The sequence below is a fragment of the Aedes albopictus genome, chromosome 2, assembly GCF_035046485.1.
Source record: "Aedes albopictus strain Foshan chromosome 2, AalbF5, whole genome shotgun sequence".
Classification (NCBI taxonomy): Eukaryota; Metazoa; Arthropoda; class Insecta; order Diptera; family Culicidae; genus Aedes; species Aedes albopictus.
In genome coordinates this window covers 419,019,738-419,039,301 of record NC_085137.1, presented here as the reverse complement: position 1 = coordinate 419,039,301, position 19,564 = coordinate 419,019,738, and the positions used below count along the sequence as shown (strand labels likewise).

General features: G+C 37.7%; 2 protein-coding genes across 2 annotated transcripts in view; both read right to left on the bottom strand.

Annotated features, from left to right (window-relative positions):
* The window catches only part of LOC109417806 (dnaJ homolog subfamily C member 22), a 263,856-nt gene that overhangs the window by 154,439 nt on the left and 89,853 nt on the right, over window positions 1-19,564 (bottom strand). The gene's annotated exons all lie outside the window — the stretch shown is intronic.
* Window positions 810-12,320, bottom strand: LOC109426760 (apyrase-like). The gene is made up of 3 exons (XM_029869627.2): window positions 11,101-12,320; window positions 1,409-1,657; window positions 810-1,343 (listed from the first exon to the last, which is right to left on the bottom strand). The coding sequence occupies exons 1-3, from the start codon at window positions 12,032-12,034 to the stop codon at window positions 892-894; spliced, it is 1,635 nt and encodes a 544-aa protein (XP_029725487.2). The 5' UTR covers window positions 12,035-12,320; the 3' UTR covers window positions 810-891.

Below are 19,564 nucleotides of genomic sequence, written 5' to 3'. Positions count from 1 at the left end.
TTAGAAGCCACCACATGGACTGCGTGGACAAGTGAAGTTTTCCAAGTAACGATTTTCGGAATCTACCGTAAGAGAAGATAATTCCACGCCGGTGTGCCCTTTCCGCCCTTTTGGCCCGGCCGACGGGACAACAAGTGTCCACAGTGTGCAGTGGTGTTTAGAAGCAAGCCATCGATTGTTGGCCAGTGATCGTATTCAGCCACGTCGCCGGATCGCCATTCCCCCAACTTTTGGCCCGGCCGAGTGATCTTCGTCATCTGCCCCGCCGGCGTGCCACTTCTGCTGTTCTGGCCCGGTCGAGTGAACTTCGTCAGGAGCACCATTTCCGCTTCGTTGGCCCAGTAGGCGAACAGGACAACCGTATCATCCGATGCTCTTGGGGTGTCGTCGAAGGAGCCTCTAGACCGACCGAAATGAAGACCGAACGACAAAGCCTCTGCTCCGACAGGGGTTCACAACGCACATTCGGCGGACCCGATCCTCATCACCCCGAGTGGTAAAGCAGCATGTAATCGGTATGTCCTTATATTTCTATTCCTTTCCATCTCAAAAATGAAAGTTTATAATACAGAACTGATTGTTGGATATAAAGAATGTTAAATTGAACTATTTTTGTAGTTGCCCTTCATTTTCTATTACCTCTTATTTGAATCTTCTCCTTGGACGTTTTTTTATTGGGAAGTCGTTCCACTCACCCCCAATTCCCTCTCGGAGCCATTGTAATGACCCTGAGGCCCAGGACATAAGCCTGGGTGACCACAAAAGGGTGGCCCCGCTAGAGTAAATTCTAACAATATTATTGAAAAAATATCATGGAAGGACATTGTTTTACATCATTTTATTAAACTTTTCTAAATACTTCAGTTGAGTGTATATTGTTCATTCAGTTATCTATATTAGTATCTCAATTCTCCCATCCACTCCCTGCGTCACCGGTGATCTCTGTCTCAGGTAGTCTTCGAGAGCCACGTTGTCCAACGGTCCAGCCACCTTGTTACGTCCACGCTGCGAAAATTGCAGGAATCCTTTGCCGCCGGCCACCGTATAGGCGTTCGTTATCACCCGATAATATTTGAAAGGATTCAACGGACGGAACGAAGGAGTCATGCAATCGCTGCACAAGACACCCAAGGAAACAACTCGCTCTCCAATGGGTTTGTTGACGTCGTATTTGACTCTGAGTCCTGACACCTGCAGCATATCGGCTGAGAAGAATCGGTCTCCGTCAAATGAAGCTGCCACGGATTGCTCCAGCACTTCCAGCAGATAGTCACCGCGTATCTCGACGCATTCTAGATAGTTTTCATAAGGTAGCACGTCCAGAACGTTACCGAAGTTGACATCTGTGGAAATTTTGAACTTTTGTTAGAAAAAATCTCTTGACGCATTGCGCGAAGTTGGCTCATACCTCCTTTCGAAATATTCATACGAATATCGCTGACCGGCATCAAGGCAATGGCACCGTACGTCCAGTGACCAGGTTGGGCCGACGGAACGAAGGCTGCCACCATGGAATCAGCGATGAGACTACCCAGATTACACTCACCAGAACGGCAATCCGCATCGGATAGATCTACGTCTGTGTATCCAACGTGACGGCTGATTGCTTCATCGAGGGATTGCTTCCACGGGATCAAGGCTTCCACAACTAAGGGATCTAGAAGCAAAACAAAAACTATGAAAATTGAGGTTTTTTTTCTTTTTTTTTTTCTTGAAATGATGTCTCCACTGTAACAAATCCTTCTTCTTAACCGTTATGTGGCCGGCAAACTTTTTGCTTTTTTCTACACCGTGTATTTTAAATGGGTGCTGGGTACCCGGGTACCCTGCCGGCCACATAAGGGTTAACATAGTGTTTTATGAGCAGCTTTCTCTGATGCCAATGACTTTTTTGCTTCTGTATATCGCGTGGGAGGCACGAAGGTACTCTTTGCTCAAGGAAGCAAAGGAAATTTCTATTTCGAATAGTTCCTGAGCCGACCGGGAATGGAACCCGTCCCAAAAAAGCATGCTCTTGCTTAAGAATCGCGCGCTTACATAGGGATACGACTCAGAAGTACAGTTGTAACTTTTCAATGCATCACTAGATTTGAACAACACTTTGATCTGAAAACACTTTAAGGACAAGGTATTTGGAGTACCTAGCTCAAAATTTCTAGTGCACCGTTTTTTAGAACCGTTGAACGGATTTGGATGAAAATGCATCAGGCTAACTGTTCAGTGGTTGTCAACAGCGTGATGCATTTTAATCCAAATCCGTTCAACGGTTCTAAAAAAACGGTGCTCTAGAAATTTTGAGCAATGTACTCCAAATACCTTGCCCTTAATGTAAGATCTAAGCTGCCGTGACTCGCATATCACTCCCATGTTAACTTGACTTTCTATGCATATGGGGCACAAATGTGATTGAGTGTGATTTTGGAGGCAAAGTGAAGAGGCCGCTTTTTTCATTCGGACCGGCCGCGTAGTCGTCGTCGTCAATTTGAATGTGTGAACCGTCGTACCCGTGTGTAGTTGTAGCGGTTCAGTGTGATTTCGGAGAAGAGGCCAGTTAGTGAAAGATGCTGCAGCCCATACGCACTGGACACTTCGAAGGATGTTTATTGGTGAGCTCGTTCCATTTTATCATAATAATTAATGCTAAAGGATGTATAAAATTCTGCTCTGGTTTTTGTGAATTTATCTAACAAATATTGAAAAGTTCGTCACGTCATGTGTCGGCGCTAGTTCCCAATGTACATTCATTTGATAATAAATATTTTTCTTTCATTTTTTGCATTTACACAAAAATTTGAATGGTTCGTCATCTTCGGTGTCGACATTTGTAATATTTTAGTCAAAATAAATAAATGTTTTGACTCAAGTAAAGGTTGCATGAATCACACCACTTTCCAAAGTGAATCCGAATCATGTGACTCTCTCCCTCCCCACAAACAAAAACTCCTTCCCGTGACAGTCGTGGAGAAGATGAGGTGATCTCGGTCTCTAGTAGCAACGTACGTCACACTAACATTCCTTCCCCTCCTCGATGACCGTAAGGACGTGGGCGGCGCTGTTATTGACTAATAAAGTTTTGAATTCTCGGACTGTGCACATTGAGAGCGGTAGTTACTCCTAAGCTCCGTTTGTTGGTTCCTTGTGCAATTTCGATTGTTCTGGTCAATCACGGAGTAGCAACTACGAATTGTACGGTCATCTATGCTCATGCTCATGCTCATGCTCATGCTCACATGCGGCGTAAATGTGATTCACGACAGTAAGTGTCTTAACAATAAAAGGACACTCTTTTAAAAATCTCTCTACACACTGTAAATACGGTTTTCAGCAAAGTTGTAGCTGATAGAGTAACCTAGGAGTAAGTAACAAGGGTCAACTAATCTTCTATGGCACTTGGAGAAATGCTACGAAGGATTGAATGAAAAACATCGTTTTCCCATAGTAATATCCATATAAACTTTGAAGGGCTTTGTGAGTCTCAATTTTTCACTAATTGAGTCTCATGTGAGGTTCAGAAAAATTTCAGTGGAATTTCAGAGGCGTTTCAATGTGGATCGAGACGCTTGAGGGCACTTCAGGAAAGCTTCAGAGGCATTTTATGGAAGTTTCAAAGAGGCTTCACAGATTCTAAGGTATGCTTCAGAAGGGTTTTAGGAAGGTATCAGAGGCGTTTCAATGTGATTAAAGGCGTTTTACCCAACTAACAATCACTCATTTAACAAACACCATTATGACGAATTAATTCAACATAATGTTGAATAACATTTGAATTATTTTCACGTACAACCTATGTTCGGGTTTTGTTCACACAAATTTGGAGAAGTTATAAAGCATCATGTTGTGCACCAACTTATTTTTTTGTTCTTCAAAACGTTTTACAAATGTACAGGAAAGTTGCTATTCAGCTTTGGCAAAAATGACTGAAAATAAATAAAATGCAAAAATTTGGAACTCTCACGAGAGCAATTATTATTATTTTTATGAGAACACCTATTATGAAATAAGAATTACATATAATATTACCTAAATCCGGATTAGAACTCGAGACCTGTCGATTGCCAGCCGCATGCCTTCCTATCTGCGCCATCCTAGAGATGGTGAGATGCAGCACCCAAAGCAAAACATAATCTTCCCATGACTCAATAATGGTCACTCCTGAACTTGTATTCAGCAGTGGTGAATTAGCACAGCACGTGATAATCAACTGAACAACGCCTTATACTTCAACAACTGTTCAGCCCAAAACACGTGTTTTCAATTCTGATTTCGCTGTCAGTATTTTTATCGCACGGTGAGAAAACTTGTATCGAATGCGGCCAAAAAGTGTTGGTCATTATTGAAGATATTGTTTCCAGATGTACTTATTGCGATATGAATATGTTTATATTTTTATTATTAAATATCGATCTTTAAAAATGTATGACAATATGTGGTACGGTATGGTCTTGGACATGGTGCATTCAGAGCATCTGTTCAGGTTATCTTCTCATGCTCAGTCGAAGATCCGTTAAGCATTTTTTTTATTTATGCTTTTGTCATGGAATCTTGATGTTATGTTCAATAAATAGTGCATATGGATGTTTAGGGATACTTGAAATGTGTCGATTTCTGAATGCTGTTTGGTTATCTAGGTGACTGCGGGAACAATATTCAGTAAACACGACAGCACTGCAATGTCAAATGCATCGATCCAAGTGTCTCCTACAACCGAACTGCTGCGGAAGATAAAAAATATAATAATCAAGGTACAAGATATCTTGTTACATGCCTCATTTTTACGTTGAATACGTCTTTTGGCACTCAATGTTAAACTACATAATTCTATTCTGTTTTATTTTAGGTGATTCGTTTTAAAATATTAGTTCTTTAATAACTTGGTTGTCTAAACAGTTTTAGCCATGATTTATCCCATAATCCAAACAAAGTTCCTAGTCAAACTATGACGGGCAGAAGGCGTTTATTTGACAAGTGAAAAGCACATTGTTCAGGAGCATATGCTTATCGATACATCAGCTTAACAAGATGCAGACAAATGTTTTGTTAAACTCTTTTGTTAAGGAATCAATGCTTGTCGAATAAATTTCTTGTTAAACGTTTGAAAAGTGTTTTAATTTATCATAGTTGATACCGATGAGGAAAGTCGAACATTGACTATTTTCTCAATTGAAAAATCATTTAAACAGTAATGTGTAGAGCATAATTTTAGTTCAGCTATCATTACCATTATTAAGCAACAATTCAGCAAGCTTGCTTGTTTGTGACTTGCAATTGTTAGTTGGGTAGGGCATTCCCGGGCGTTTCAGAAGGTTCCAGAGAGGTGTTAGACGGCGCTCCCCTAAATTAAGGGAGTTTTTAGAGGCATCTTAAGCCATTTCATGGCGTTTCAGAGAAGTTTCAGAGGGCTTTAGGGGGCTCACAGACTTTTGGTAGAGTTGTAGGGTGTTTCAGAGGCGGTTCGAGGCGTTAGAGGGTGTTTCGAAAGGTTTCAGAGGGGTTTCAGAGGGGTTTTAGAGGGCTTGATTGGATCTCAGGCAATCTTCATAGTAGTTTCCAGAAGGTTTCAGGCGCATTTCAAAAAGCTTCGCGGCATTTTAGGGGGCTTCTCATACTCCGCTCATCTCTTACCCTTGAACAAATGTTTCAGATGGGCTTGAGGAGTTTTCAGAGAGGTTCTCATGGGATTTGGGGGTTTCCAGGAGAGCTTCAGAGGGAGTTTAGGTAGTTTCAGCCTCTTAGCGTTACGTAATATGCGAACGAACCCTTAAGTGAGCTTCATGGTAGTTTCAAGCGGGTTTCACAGGAGTTTCAAAACTTTTCCTTCTGAAGGTTTCAGCTAAGCATTATGGAAGTTTCAACTGGGTTTCAAAGAAGGTTCTAGGCGTATCAAGCCGTTTCATGGTGTTTCAGGAGGTTTTAGATGGGTAAGGGGGCTTAACAGGTTGTCAGGCGAGGTTTAGGGGGGTTTGAGGTTTCTTTGAAGGCGTTTTAGCGCGGTTCATAGGGACCGCAGGAGGCTCCACAGACTCTTAGATGAGCTTCAGAAGGGGTTTCAGGGAATTTTGGAGGAGTTCATAGACTCTCAAATGAGCTACAGGGTATTCTCGGGAGTTACTCCATAAACTTCCCTTATAGCTCCTCTTGCCACTTCTTTCTTTATCAACTCTTAACTGCTCTGAACATACTGAAAATCCATTGGATAATGCTACCTTCAGGTATCAGTAGGTCGGCTCCCGAGGCACGTTCTCCCCCATTTGTGAAATTTGTGCCATTTTTGCTAGCTTTATCGATGTACCTAAAGAGATTTTACCTGAATAGAGTCTGTTTAAATGGAGGTTTCACTGTACACACTAAATGTTCAGAATTCTCCACACTAAATGTTCAGAATTCTCCATGTCTCTATTACAAAACCAGTAAATCCTATCAATGTCATCATCCACTATGGATGATTTAACCTTCCAGGACGCGCGCCATCAAGCAACCGAAACTGCACCGCGTGCGCGCTGAATACCACGAGCGAGTTTTTTTTTTTTTGGTAGTGTTGTACTTTTTACAACAGCGCACGTGCTGAAGGGTTAAATAACATTTGAAAAGTGTCTTGCACAGTGTTCGAAATCGATGTTTTTACGATCAAAATTAAATAACTTTTTTTAGGTTGGTTCTAGAGGTTTGGCGTGTTCTACAAAGTTTTTCTGCATGTTAAAAGGCGTCTGTTGATAAAATGTTTTTAATGATTAATCCCCCTTAAAGTGAGATACCCTCGTGTAATACAAGAAAAATAAATAAAAATAATAATAATTAAGAAGCCCGCAGTAATTTTTAATGCACTGTGTTGCTTCAACAATATTAATTCAAAATCATCCAAAAATATTCTGTTTGGAAAGAACAATGCTCAAAAATGTTGTAACATATTGCCGGAAATTACAAAATGCATTAAAAATTACTGCGGGCTTCTTAATTATTATTTTTTCATTTATTTTTCTTGTATTTTATGCAAAATAATAAGTTTTGCCTTGTATTTAAACCACCTTTTCCACTATTGCCCACGAGGGTTTCCACCCCCAGTGATAATAAAAAGTCTAGTCTTTCAACTACCCACTGAGCCATCTGCCCCATTTTGCGCCAAAAATAGTTACTTAAGGTGAAATTACATCTTAGAAAATGATCAATTTGACTAGAACTTTTTGTTTTAAGATATAAAGACTTAACATCTTCGAGAGAAATGTGTATTTTAACGTCCTGAACAAGTTTGTTGAAGGTCACAAAGCTATAGGATTTTATCTGTTGAAGCTACACTGAAAAAACTAGTTTTAGCGGAACTGCACAAAACGCTCCATATCTCGAAAACCGTAAGAGGTGGAGCTTTGGCATGTTTTACGATTTTTTTTTTTCGTATTATGAGCTACAACTTTGCCGAAGACGTCAAACTTCTATTTTTTTTTTTTGAAAAAATAATTATTTATCTCGCTTCTAGGGGGATTAATCATTTATAAAATTTTATCAAAAAACGCCTTTTAACATGCAGAAAAACTTTTTAGAACACGCCAAACCCCTTAAACCAACCTTAAAAAAGTTATTTAATTTTGATCGCAAAAACATCGATTTCGAAACGCTGTGGCCTTGTTATTTAGGCATTTGAATCTTGTTTAAACAGGAATATAGGTTTTTGAGTTTTAGTTTCTAGCCTGTTGTGCTTTTTATCATCATAAGATATCGTCAATCATCCTTTTCCGTCGTCGGTTCTTCAATTTTATTTCGAGGGTGCATTCTGTGGCCCCATAAAACAGCTTTGGATCTAGGAAAAGTTTTTGTGCCCTAATTCTTGCTAAAAAGTCTGCTTTTCGTTAACTTCACTTCCACACTGCCTTGGTACCCGAAATATCCAGAACAATTTTAGTTATCTGCTTTAGTAATTGAATGCAGTCTCAAGCCCAATTTAAAGTACACGTAGGAAATTCAACGCTTCTAAATAGGAAAGTGATTAGGTATTCATTTGCAAAGCGTAGAATTCACTTGCAACTATCATACGTCAGGACTGTCAGGATGTATGCTAACAAAAACAGTGCATGAAGGACTTTTACCTTGTAGTTTTATCTAAAATTTTGCCGAATAACATAAGGGGTCTCAGACGCATACTAAAACCGTGAGAATCTTATTAAGGGAACTCTCTACGTGGTAAATGTAAACTACATTAATGCCGTAGAGATTTGCGTAAACGGCCTTCTTTTGACTAAGGTTCCGATTAAACTATAGATACTATAATATGAAAATAGTGTTTCATACATAATGATTATGTAATACATTTGATACAATGTTCTTTAAACGAGTTAACAGAAAGTGAATCTAACTTCCTACAAGTGAATGTTCCCATCCCTGTTTCTTGAGCAGTTTGACTGTTGTAAAAGATGCATACACATTCCTTCTTGGACTCGAATGCCATTTTATCTAGTAAACCCAAGTAACCATATGACACTATTATTAGCCTTGCGTGCCAATACAGAGCTTGTGCAGAACTGATCTGCTCTATAATGACCGTATAATAGCCCTATAAGGCCAAAAAGGCGAAATATAGTGCTAATGGTTACTTGGGCAGTGTCTAATAAAATATAATTCAAAAAAACTTTCCTTCTACTCATTACGTTTTGCACGAGAATCAGACTTTTGCTTCCAAAAATGGTTTTGTTGTTAAATACATGCCAACTAGTAACTTTTAAATCCAATAAAAATCAACAAATATAGCGTAACGGAACACCATCGCAAACATTGACAAATTTTGGCTTAAAGCCAAGAAATTTTATACTTTCGCGAAACAGTTTCCAAAGTTTCAAGTACTATTAGAACAATATACTTAGGAATTATCTTCGTTTTGGTACAAAAAGAATCAAAATCGACAGCATGAGAATCGTAGTAGGCATCGCCGCGATCGGTTGTGTTTTCAATCGCTTGTCACATTTTTCTTCGCGTTCCCGAAAAAAAAATACTTCCGCTGGTGGATCGATCGGTATTACGCTATTCGGAAAGTTTTCCGCTTGTTAAAGTTCATCTTTTATGAATCCCGCATTGTGCTAGTTTTCCTTAGTGGGAATTGTTTCCTCGAGATTAGTTTGATTATACTGGTAGTTCGGGTGCTACCTAGGGTGCTACCTTGTATTGAATGTGGTTGTATCGTGTGTATTGATGCACTTTGTGCATTCTTTTGGTGAATAGTACGGCCGTGACGAGTGCGTTGTGGTTGGAAAAAGTGACATTTTTAGAGGTGGTGAAATTTACACGAAAGTTCTTTGAGCGCCCGTCGGATGAACTACAAAAGAATGAAGAAGCAGCCAGTCAGGAAAATCGTGCGACGTTTTTGTCGCGCTTTCAGAAAAGATGAATAAGAAAACGCGATGAGCCTAGATACGTACTTTTGGGGGACTTTCCGGAATGTTGCTCAAGGTAAGCAAGTAGGTATTTGCCGATGATGAAAGATGCGACCTCGCGTAGGAAACCTTTCGGATGATGTTGGAGCGCATAGGAGTTTACATGATTACTGAGAGACTGCAGCGTACAATTTGGTGAAACCGTTTTAGACTACTTTCTCTTTCTTTACTCTTGCGGAGGCGTTCAATAACCATTAAAATCATTTTTTGTAAAGTCACTAATCCCCCACCGCCAGAAATATTTATTTTGTTTCATTTCAGAGAGCGAGTAAAAGCGCTTAAGCCTAGGCACAAGGGCCAGGATACAGAGTAAATACCTGTGTTCCATCCCAGGAAGCATAGTACCAAGAGGTGGCATTAACCTTCTTAGCATCGTCACCCCCTTCGATTTCACGTATTTTGCTTACTAAAAAGCTGAGTGGTTGGTACGAGATGTCCCCCTCAATAGCTTTATCGTAATATCAATAACGCTGCACAGTAGGTCTGGCCGCTTGAATGCTTGTAATTCATTTCCGATGTACTGCAAACATTGATAATGACAAGAAAAATGGTAGAAGTAGTCGATTCTACCATTTTCCAGGATTCTTTCAATGAATGACTGTGTATGTGTAGACCAGGCCTGCCCAACCTTTTTCGGCCGCGGGCCACTGGTGAAACTGCATACCAGTCGATGGGCCAGAAATAAAAATTCGTTAATAATACATTATTTTTTTATCTTTTCTGAGCATGGCTAGATAATAGAAAAGAACTTTTTTGCAGTTTAATGTTTCTAATGAAATTTGAAAGGTTTTTTGATTTCTTGCAGAATATTGGAGCTTGACAAAGTATTTAGGAAGTTCCAATAACATGTTTCAATGTAGTACCAGACAGAGCTATTGAATGGCACAAAAAAATCTCTGAAAGCTTCAAAAATTGTGATTAAATTTTCCATGTTTTTCCTAAATTAAGTTATGACATAATCTTTCTATTTTCTAATCTATCTAATCTTATCAAGCGAATTTTCACAATACACATTATTTTATTGTTAAGAATCTTTTACTTCAACTCTGTAGGACACTCAAACCAAATGCTTGCAAATTTTTAAATCTTTTAAAAATTTTACAAAATATACTCTAAAAAGTCATTTTCTAATTCTTAAAATACATTTCCATTGAAAAAAAAAAATATTCAGAATAATAACATCTCGGGCTGAATTCTATCATTTTTGTCCAATCGTGCCGCGGGCCGCACAAAATGTCCTCGCGGGCCGGATGCGGCCCGCGGGCCGTACGTTGGGCAGCCCTGGTGTAGACTATACTAGACTAGATTAGAAAAAAAGAATCAAAATCGACAGCATGAGCACTGAAATTTCGTTCATTGAAGTTCATAAGCCGCTGTGTAGAAGTGCGTGCAATGTGTCTACATTTGTTTTCATGTCTGTCTGTAGCCCCTCTGTTATTGCCTGTTTCCGGTTACAACTGATTTTTATGCGGTTCTAGGTTCATTCAATTACCACCTGTACTGCTGTTTGAAATACAGTTCGCCATTTACCCATGAGATAAGCCAGCTCCATGAACAGTAACACAATTTCAACCCTGCCACTTCAAAATGCCATATGTCAGAAAGAACTGAAGCTCAACAAAAATTACGCCTCCCTGATTTTCACCTAATACGATTTGAAAAATTCATTCGATAACGATATACTCACCTGGTTCTACGTTTGCTCCTGCGTACACTGGGTTACCCTCCCATCGTTGAATAATTCCAGCGTCATCGAAGAATAGCACAATATCACCCACGAACTTGGAATACAATCCTGCCTGAACGATCAACACCCTGTGTCCACTTTGCTGCGTTACAACCGTCGGATATTCACCCTCCGCCACATCTGGAATATCCGGATGCTGACCAGTGTACAAAAACGTGTGCGAACGTCCACCAACAATGATATCAACCTCTGGACCAACACTTTCAGCCATGTTCTTATCCTCGTCTATTCCACAGTGCGAAATCACTACGATGATGTTCACACCTTGTTGCTTCAACACTTCGGCTTCCTCTCGTACAGTTTCCGTGACATCAGTAAACATCAGATTTCCCACATTCGAATTTCTAGGCTTGGACATGACTCCAATCAGCCCAATTTTGCGCCCACTTCGTTCGATGATCAATGATTTTTGATATTTGTGGAACGTTGGCTCGTCTCTGTTGTCCACATTGGCTAACAGCACTGTGGAATTGATGAAGTTCAAGAATGGAACAACCCCTTCGACTCCATGGGCGAACTCGTTGCTCCCGATGGTCATCGCATCGGCCGGCACCATGTTCAAGAATTCCACCGGAGCATTCCAACGGTGAATGTTGTACCACATGGTTCCACGGAAGTTATCGCCTGCGTTCAGATAAATGGGATTGGTCCTACTGGCAAGCAGCTGCTTCACTATTGTTACAGTACGAGCATATCCTCCCATGCAGATGTCCCCATCCTGGGGGCTACAGGTGTGACCAGCTGCGTTTATTTCCTCGTACCGAGCGTGAAAGTCATTGATGTGAACGATGGACAGCTCAAACTGGCTGCTCTGACCTTGTGCCGTATAAGCTATTGCCACTAGGGCTATCCATGACCACCAACTGGTGATCATATTCCGCGATTATAAGTTCTGTTGTTACAAGGTCTATAATCATTTATTAGAAGAAATAAAATGCATTAATTCCTATTATCAAACAAGTCATGTACACTGATTTCACTTTTACAAAACTTTTTTTCACGTTTTTACATGACTTTCACAAAGTTATGCTTTGTACACTTGGGAAGGTTGTTCTCCCTATTGTCCACTCATAGAAATACACATACACTATCCACAGTAAAATGCATTTGAAAAATATCTTACTAAACTGCTCCGATAGAGCTGAGGAACTAAATTTGCATCGAAGCTCTGTGACTTTTATAACATGTTGCCATATTGCTGGTGCAACATTATGTGACACATCTTTCATCGGAATAAGATAATTGCTGATCTTAAATATCATGCGTGCTAGACTGGTTCATGTGACTTAAGTAGAAACGAATAAAACAAACATGGCCTTCAGCCATAATTTCATTACAGCAATATTTATTTTTTCCATAAATGTTTCATAATTCAAAATGTTTTTATGATTGGTAGTTTTTTTTAATATTTATACCGTTAATGCAACAGGATTTCCTAAATCAATGTTGACACAAATATCTGAACCTGTCTATTGTACAGCTGCCAAAAGTCATTCTCTTGGTTGCCGGCAACTGATAAGCGCAACAAATGTATAGATGCTGATGGTTTATCAGATTCATTCACTACCATTGATTGATTATGTTCTCAATGGACAAGGCCACACAGTGGTTCAGCCTTGGTGAAACTAAGTGACTCAAGTCATTGGTTTACTGTAAAATAAATAACTTATGCTTGAAAAAACAATCTTTTTTTAATCTTTTAATTTTCGTGAACTTTAACTTATGCTGGCTCTTCACAAAAAACCAAATCCACCATTTGTACGACTTGAGGGGTTACATACCTTGCGGGTAATCAAAAAAACGTTTTTTTTATCGCTGAAAGTATGCTTGCTAGAAAACACACATTCCAAATTACACATAAATTGAAGTACTAAAATGAAAGCGAAAGCTTATTGTAGCGTGTAACCTCCATAGGTAAAAGGCTTAGAACTTTAAATGCGATTCTTTGGAAATTGTATTTTTGAAAAGTGCCGTTACGATGGTCACGATATCTTGAAAACTAGTGTACCGATTTACAAACTTTTTTCTGATTGTTCGTATTTTAAATCACTTGGTACTGAACGGTTTAGTTGTCATAAACAATTTAATACACCCTAAACATTTTTGGCAGATAATCAGAAAATATTGTTGATTTTTGTAGTACGAACCAAATTTGCAAAAACAAATACTAGTATTCAGGAAATACATCTCAACTTGTTTTTAAAAATTGGATGAATTATGCTACCCCAAATATTTTCAGAACAAAAACGATTACCACGTCTAATTTCCTGAAACAGATGTAATACACATCGAAACGTCGGATGCAGGAGAATATCTGATGGATTGATTGCAATTGCGACTGCCAAGCTGAAAATTATCCCAGTTTTGAATATGCATTACAGTGTCCACAAAAATTACAACCCAAAGAGACCCAAAAAAGGAATTACAGCGATGGAGTAAAGAGAAACAAGAGCAGAACCTGTAGACCTTCTCCTTCTTCTTATTTTTCTTCATGGCTCTACGTTCCCTCTGGAACTTGGCCTGCCTCTCTTCAACTTAGTGATCTTTGAGCATTTCCACAGTAATTAATTGAAGGGCTTTCTTTGCCGGCCATTGCATTTATTTGCGTATTGTGACTGTGAGGCTAGCACAATGATACACTATGCCAGAGGTTCCCAAACTTTCTAGTATCGCGGCGCCCTTTGAAATTTTTGAAAATTTCGTGGTGCACCAACATTTTTAACGGAAAATTTTCAATATTCTAGTACAACTTCAGTTCAAAAATTTATGAAGAATTTTCAGTTCCATGTTTTCTCAAAATCCAAATAAAATTTAGTTCCACAACATTTTTTTTTTAATTTTAATTTCTGTGTATTTTAACTATTGCTAATTCTACACTTGGCTTCTCAACATGCTTTCAATTAAAAGAAATGCTTAAGGATTTTATAAATATGTGTTAGATTTCAAATGTCATATGGGTCATTCCACACGAAATGTACACACCGCGTGTTATCGACCATCACGGATTTTGACCAAGTTTTGTAGCAATATTTGTTTAAATGGAGGAAGAAAAAATCCATATTTTGGTGCTGATCGGATCACCCCTCGACAGCACTCCTGGTCTTTGCCAAAACAAGAAAAATCCAAGTTTTCCCTTCCTTTCCTTAATGTATAGCTTTGAAACTACATATAAAGGCCGTTCACACCAAAATCCGGACAAAGTATTTATCTTGTTTCTTAATCAAATTACCACGGCATGGGTTGAAACTTTCTATGCTCAAGACTGATACATAGACGAACGAAAATAAAATACATTGTTCTCCAAGTCGCCTTTCGTATTCAGGATGGCACCATCTGAGTTAGCACGCAGAAAATCTGTTTTGCACAAAAGCTTTGAAAATTCGTATTCTTTATTAACAAGTTCTCCCAAAATTCCGTTGAGTTGTAATGGACGATGAAGCATACTGCCTCAGAAAGTTCGAATATCTCACATTACAGGATTTTAACACAACATACTTACCATAAAGAAGATCCTGAACGTCTGAAACGAAAATTTAAAACCAAATTCCCTGAAAGATATTAAGTATGGCAAGCAATATATTCGTGAGTGCTAAAATTTCAGATTTTTCTAACAACATATACGTTGAGATTTTTTTCGGAAGAATGCCTCCGAAAGCATCTCTTACGTTTTCTGAACAAAAAAAAACATATGACCATTTTCTGGTCAGTTTTGGCCAGTTGCCATTACGTTAAAGATACAATGGCTTGGTACGATCAAAACAACGACGCTTATGTATTAACCAAGGATTGTTATTCACCAAACCGTCCACAGCTGCGACCAATTGAATCATACTGGTCTATTACTGGTCTATGGTGAAGAAAGGCCTCAAAAAGCAGTGCAGAGGTGTCGACGATCCAATAATTTCGTTCTCAGTGACATATTTCTTAGAAGTAAATCGACAAGTTCACCGTGCAAAACTTCACGAAAGGTGTAAACAAGAAAGTGCGTGCAGCAGCTAATGGAATCAAATCCATGTAAGTCTATATGCTGTGGTGTTGAGTATTACAATTGTCAATAATATGAATTAAAAAATATGGATCAAAAACATGCTGTTGTTTTTCTAGAATATTTTTTCCGTGTCCGGATTTAAGTGTGAACGGCCTTTAGTTCAATTTCCAGCACACAAGTTCTTCGAAGAAAACAACATTTCTTCACGGGTGAGCAATAGAAAATTACAATATCTCATAATGTTCGTCAGATTTAGTTTGATGTTATTCACACAAGTATTGTGTTATTGTGTTTTTCTTCATATTTTTTATCAATAGTAATCGAAAATCCAAGTAATATAAACAGGAGAAATGGCTCCTGTTATTCTGAAAACATACGAATGCATACATACAAAAATATTACGCAGGATGTGCACTATGGATTCATGTACGCAGTATACCTCAATGAAAGTGCGTGATTACGTCAGATCTGGTTCAAGTCTTGAACGTTCAGTTTAATTTTTGGTATGATGAATAGGTGCGCGTAAAATCGCCAAATTCGTTAAAGTTTTCAAAGAAGATTTCTTGGAAAAAATTGATTTGCAGTCTAACAAATTACGTTGATTAATTACTAATTATCGCCCGCATTTTGTTCCGGCTATTGGACCATTTTCAGGATTAGATACACAAATCAACACAATTTTGTATAATTTAAAAACTATCGGATTGAAAAGGGTAACACTGTCTGGTACACTTTTGTGTCATTCGTCACATGTGACATGATTATTTCCAAGTGAAATAACGAGCCTTCCAAATAAACGAATAAGTAAAAACAGTTTTAAAAATTGACTCATTTCTTGGCTTAAGGTGAAGATCACCAGCGGTCACCTTCCAAAAAAAAGTATTTTCTCAAGCACAAGTTTATAGATACCAGTGTTAGCTTTAGTCTGAAAATGCTATTCAGTGTTCACTAAGTAATTAAGCAGCAAGAAACAATTTCTAATCAACTTGTTCGATGGATTCCCTGATTACTGCTCAAGAAAATCGAGAATAATGAAAGACGGCTATTGTGGCGGCCAGCTTAATACTCCAGCAACCTTGTCCATAAAAAATAAAACACATTTTCCTTAGTTTTACATTTTTTATTAAATCAGTTTGAAATGTATTTTTTATTTTACATTACAAACAAACAAAAAAATAAACATGGTCGAACTAGGTGGCCATTTGTCATATCAGGGTTACATAGAGTTAGACCTTCAATATCAAAGTAGACTTCATAAGCTTTTCTGATTTAACCATTTTTTTACCTGTAGGGTCTTGTACCATTTGGGCAGGTGCACCTATTTTGGGCACTTGCCGCTATAACTAAGCCAATTTCAAACTGATTGATTTGAATTTTTGTACAGAGTTAGATACTGTAGGTGCATAACTCTATACAAAAATTCAAATCAATCGGTTTGAAATTGACTTAGTTATAGCGGCAAATGCCTAAAATAGGTACACCTGCCCAAATGGTACAATACCCTATTTTCAGTATTAAGGAACGAACAATATTGCTTTGAAGTCATCTTGCATTATATTTTCAATTTCGGGACCCTTTTTGCATAGTAATATTTGAGTCTACATATTTATAGAGCTGCAACCTTATTGAGGATTTGTTTGGCGGCAAAGGGGTGTAAGTCAGTAGTTTAGTGGTAAAAGGGTGTAAGAGCCATTAATAAAAAAAAGCCCAATTTTCATATTAGAAGAAACACAACGTATATAATGTTTCTGTGCATCACCAATGGTGGAGTCACTTGATAGTAACATATTCGAAGCGATTCCGAACTTTTTCGATTGTCGTTGATTTTTTTATAAGATGTCAAAGTTTACGTCCATTATCTCAAAATCAGGTTTTGGTCACTTACAACCAGGGCCGGATTTACGGGGGGGGGCAGGGGGGCCATGGCCCCGGGCTGGGATGTTAATGACATGACAAAAAATTTGTTTTTTTTTTCTAATGTTACTTCCTTCTTCGGAAAATTTTGGTCGGAATTCAACATTTCAAAGGGGGTTCACAAATAAAGTCGTCATGATTTTTTTAACAAATTCGATAAGTTTAAAGGTTTTCTTCAATTTTCATCAAATACATTTATTATTTTTGTCATCCTTGACGAATCAAAGAGCACTGTGGCAAAAGAAGAATGAAATTTGTTTCGGCCTAATTGGAAAGATCATTGATACACTAGTTTACAGCATTTTTGAACTCGGTAAGCTGATGATCATTTTTGGTGTAGAATAATGCCCTGAGTTTGAAAACGCGAAAGAAAAAAAATACAGTAGAGCGGAATTTTTTTCGACTTTCCATACAAGGTTGATGATTTGAAATCGATTTTTGTTCTATTTTCAAGCAAAGTCCTTCAATTCAAACATCTCATTCTCCGTAATCAATGCTCCGATTGAGTTGAAATTTCTACTGTAACTCGCCTACATATGATATGTCAAATAAACGTCGAGAAAGAATTTTTAAGTTGTTTTTTTCTTATTGAAAAAAATAGATTTCTTCAAAAAATTTTGAGAATTTTGCTAAAATTTAAGAAGATCGTCCCTAAAACTCGCCAATATCTTCAATTTCATCAATCTGACGCAAATCCTGTATTGAGATGATCGAATGGTATTGTATTCAGCTTTTAATTTATGGGAAAAGATTTAAAATTGGTTGAACAAAACGCAATATATTTGAATTTTAGTAAATTACATATTTTGAAAAGTTACAAAACTCGATATTGAGCTAAAACTCAAAAACTGTTCTACTTTAATTTTTTTGAAGGTCGGTTTCGAAATCAGCACTAAATTGTGCTTCAAAAATTTTGGTCGTTGACAGAAGTTCACGACTTTCATTTTATTTTGTAAACTTGTGTAACTGTTCTGTGGCTTACACAAACTTCCTCTAAAATTTGATAACAATATTTCATAAATAAATCAGTCTTCTGCAATTGCACAAGATGTTTAACAACAGTTCTGGTAAAAATCTTTGTCTGAGTTCTGGAAAATTTACAAAACTGTGTAGAATGGAGAGCCAAAAAGTTCCTGCTAAATATTCGTGTATATAGAGAAACTCTAGCAAGTTCAAGAAACACAGACCGGAACTCTTTGAAATAAATTGCATAAAAGGAATATTTCGAAGAGTTTCGGTCTGTATTTCTTCAGTTCTTAAGAGATATTATTTCTGAATTAGGGATGTAATTTTGGTGAACTTCCGACAAAACTCATGGGAAATTTCTGAAGAAATTTGTGGAAAAATATTAATAGATGATGAAATTCTGATTTTTTCCTTCGGCTTAAAAATCGTCTTAGATCGCCACCAAACATTTTCTAGAAATTTCTCAAAAAATCAAAAAGAAGTACATAAATTGAAGTCAGAAGCTCCGTCAGGAACGCACTACAGATCATCGCTAAAATTTCACAAATAGTTACTATATTACAACTATATTAGAATATAGCAAATATATTGGAAGTTCCTTTTCTTAATACCACTATAAAATTTCCATAAAGTTTTACCAGAAGTTGATTTCAGAATTTTGTCGAAAATTCTTATGGGAAGTCGGTAAAAACTTCTCTCACTAAGCATTGTACTAGAAATTATTTTTAAAGCTTGCGCAAAAACTACCTCTGCGAGTGCATTATAAATAAACTAAAAAATTCTTGAAGATTTCTGCTATAAGTTCTACTTCAAATTTCTGTGTTAAAAATTTTATGCCACGAGCACACTCGCGAAAAAAACGTTTTTTTACTTAACGTAATTTCTTGTAATATTGTTTTTACGCTAGAATCAAATCTGAATGTCATAAGTAACATGGGTAGCATTTTTTTTTTTGTAATAAGATTCAAAATCTTCCACAACGACAATAGTAAGGTACACCGGGGCAAGTTGAAACGGGTGGGGCAAGATGAAACAGCGGGTTAACATGATGTTTTCTATTGTTGATAAACAATTTGATCGCCATAAAACATAGTTTTTGATTCAAGCAATCTTTTAGCGAAGGATGAATTTTAAAATTGTATTGAAATCTATATCAAAACTTCGCGTTTCATCTTGCCCCACCCGTTTCAACTTGCCCCGGTGTACCTTACATTTTGTTTGATTTTTTTTCACGATTTTTTTCCATTCTATATAAGCAAATATATATCTTTTAGAAAGAGGGCCCCCACAACACTGTGGCCCCGGGCCCCCACATTTGTAAATCCGGCTCTGCTTACAACCCTCCGCTTCTGACCCCCTCATTTGATACTAGCTGCTCTAAAATGGCCTAAAATTGTAAATACTCGTAAAACTATGCCTAGTATTGCTTTTTTGAGTGATTCCTGGTCTTTTTGGTATGCATACATGTATAAGGATTCAAAATATAATCAAATTAAAAAAATGTTTTGTATGGGAAAATTTGTCCTTTTATTTTCA

Coding starts and splice junctions, on each gene's coding strand:
- LOC109426760 (XM_029869627.2), bottom strand. CDS start 12,034: ATGATCACCAGTTGGTGGTCATGGATAGCCCTAGTGGCAATAGCTTAT. Junction 1,658..11,100: donor AGGAGCAAACGTAGAACCAG/GTGAGTATATCG, acceptor TTTTGCTTCTAG/ATCCCTTAGTTGTGGAAGCC. Junction 1,344..1,408: donor TATGAATATTTCGAAAGGAG/GTATGAGCCAAC, acceptor AAATTTCCACAG/ATGTCAACTTCGGTAACGTT.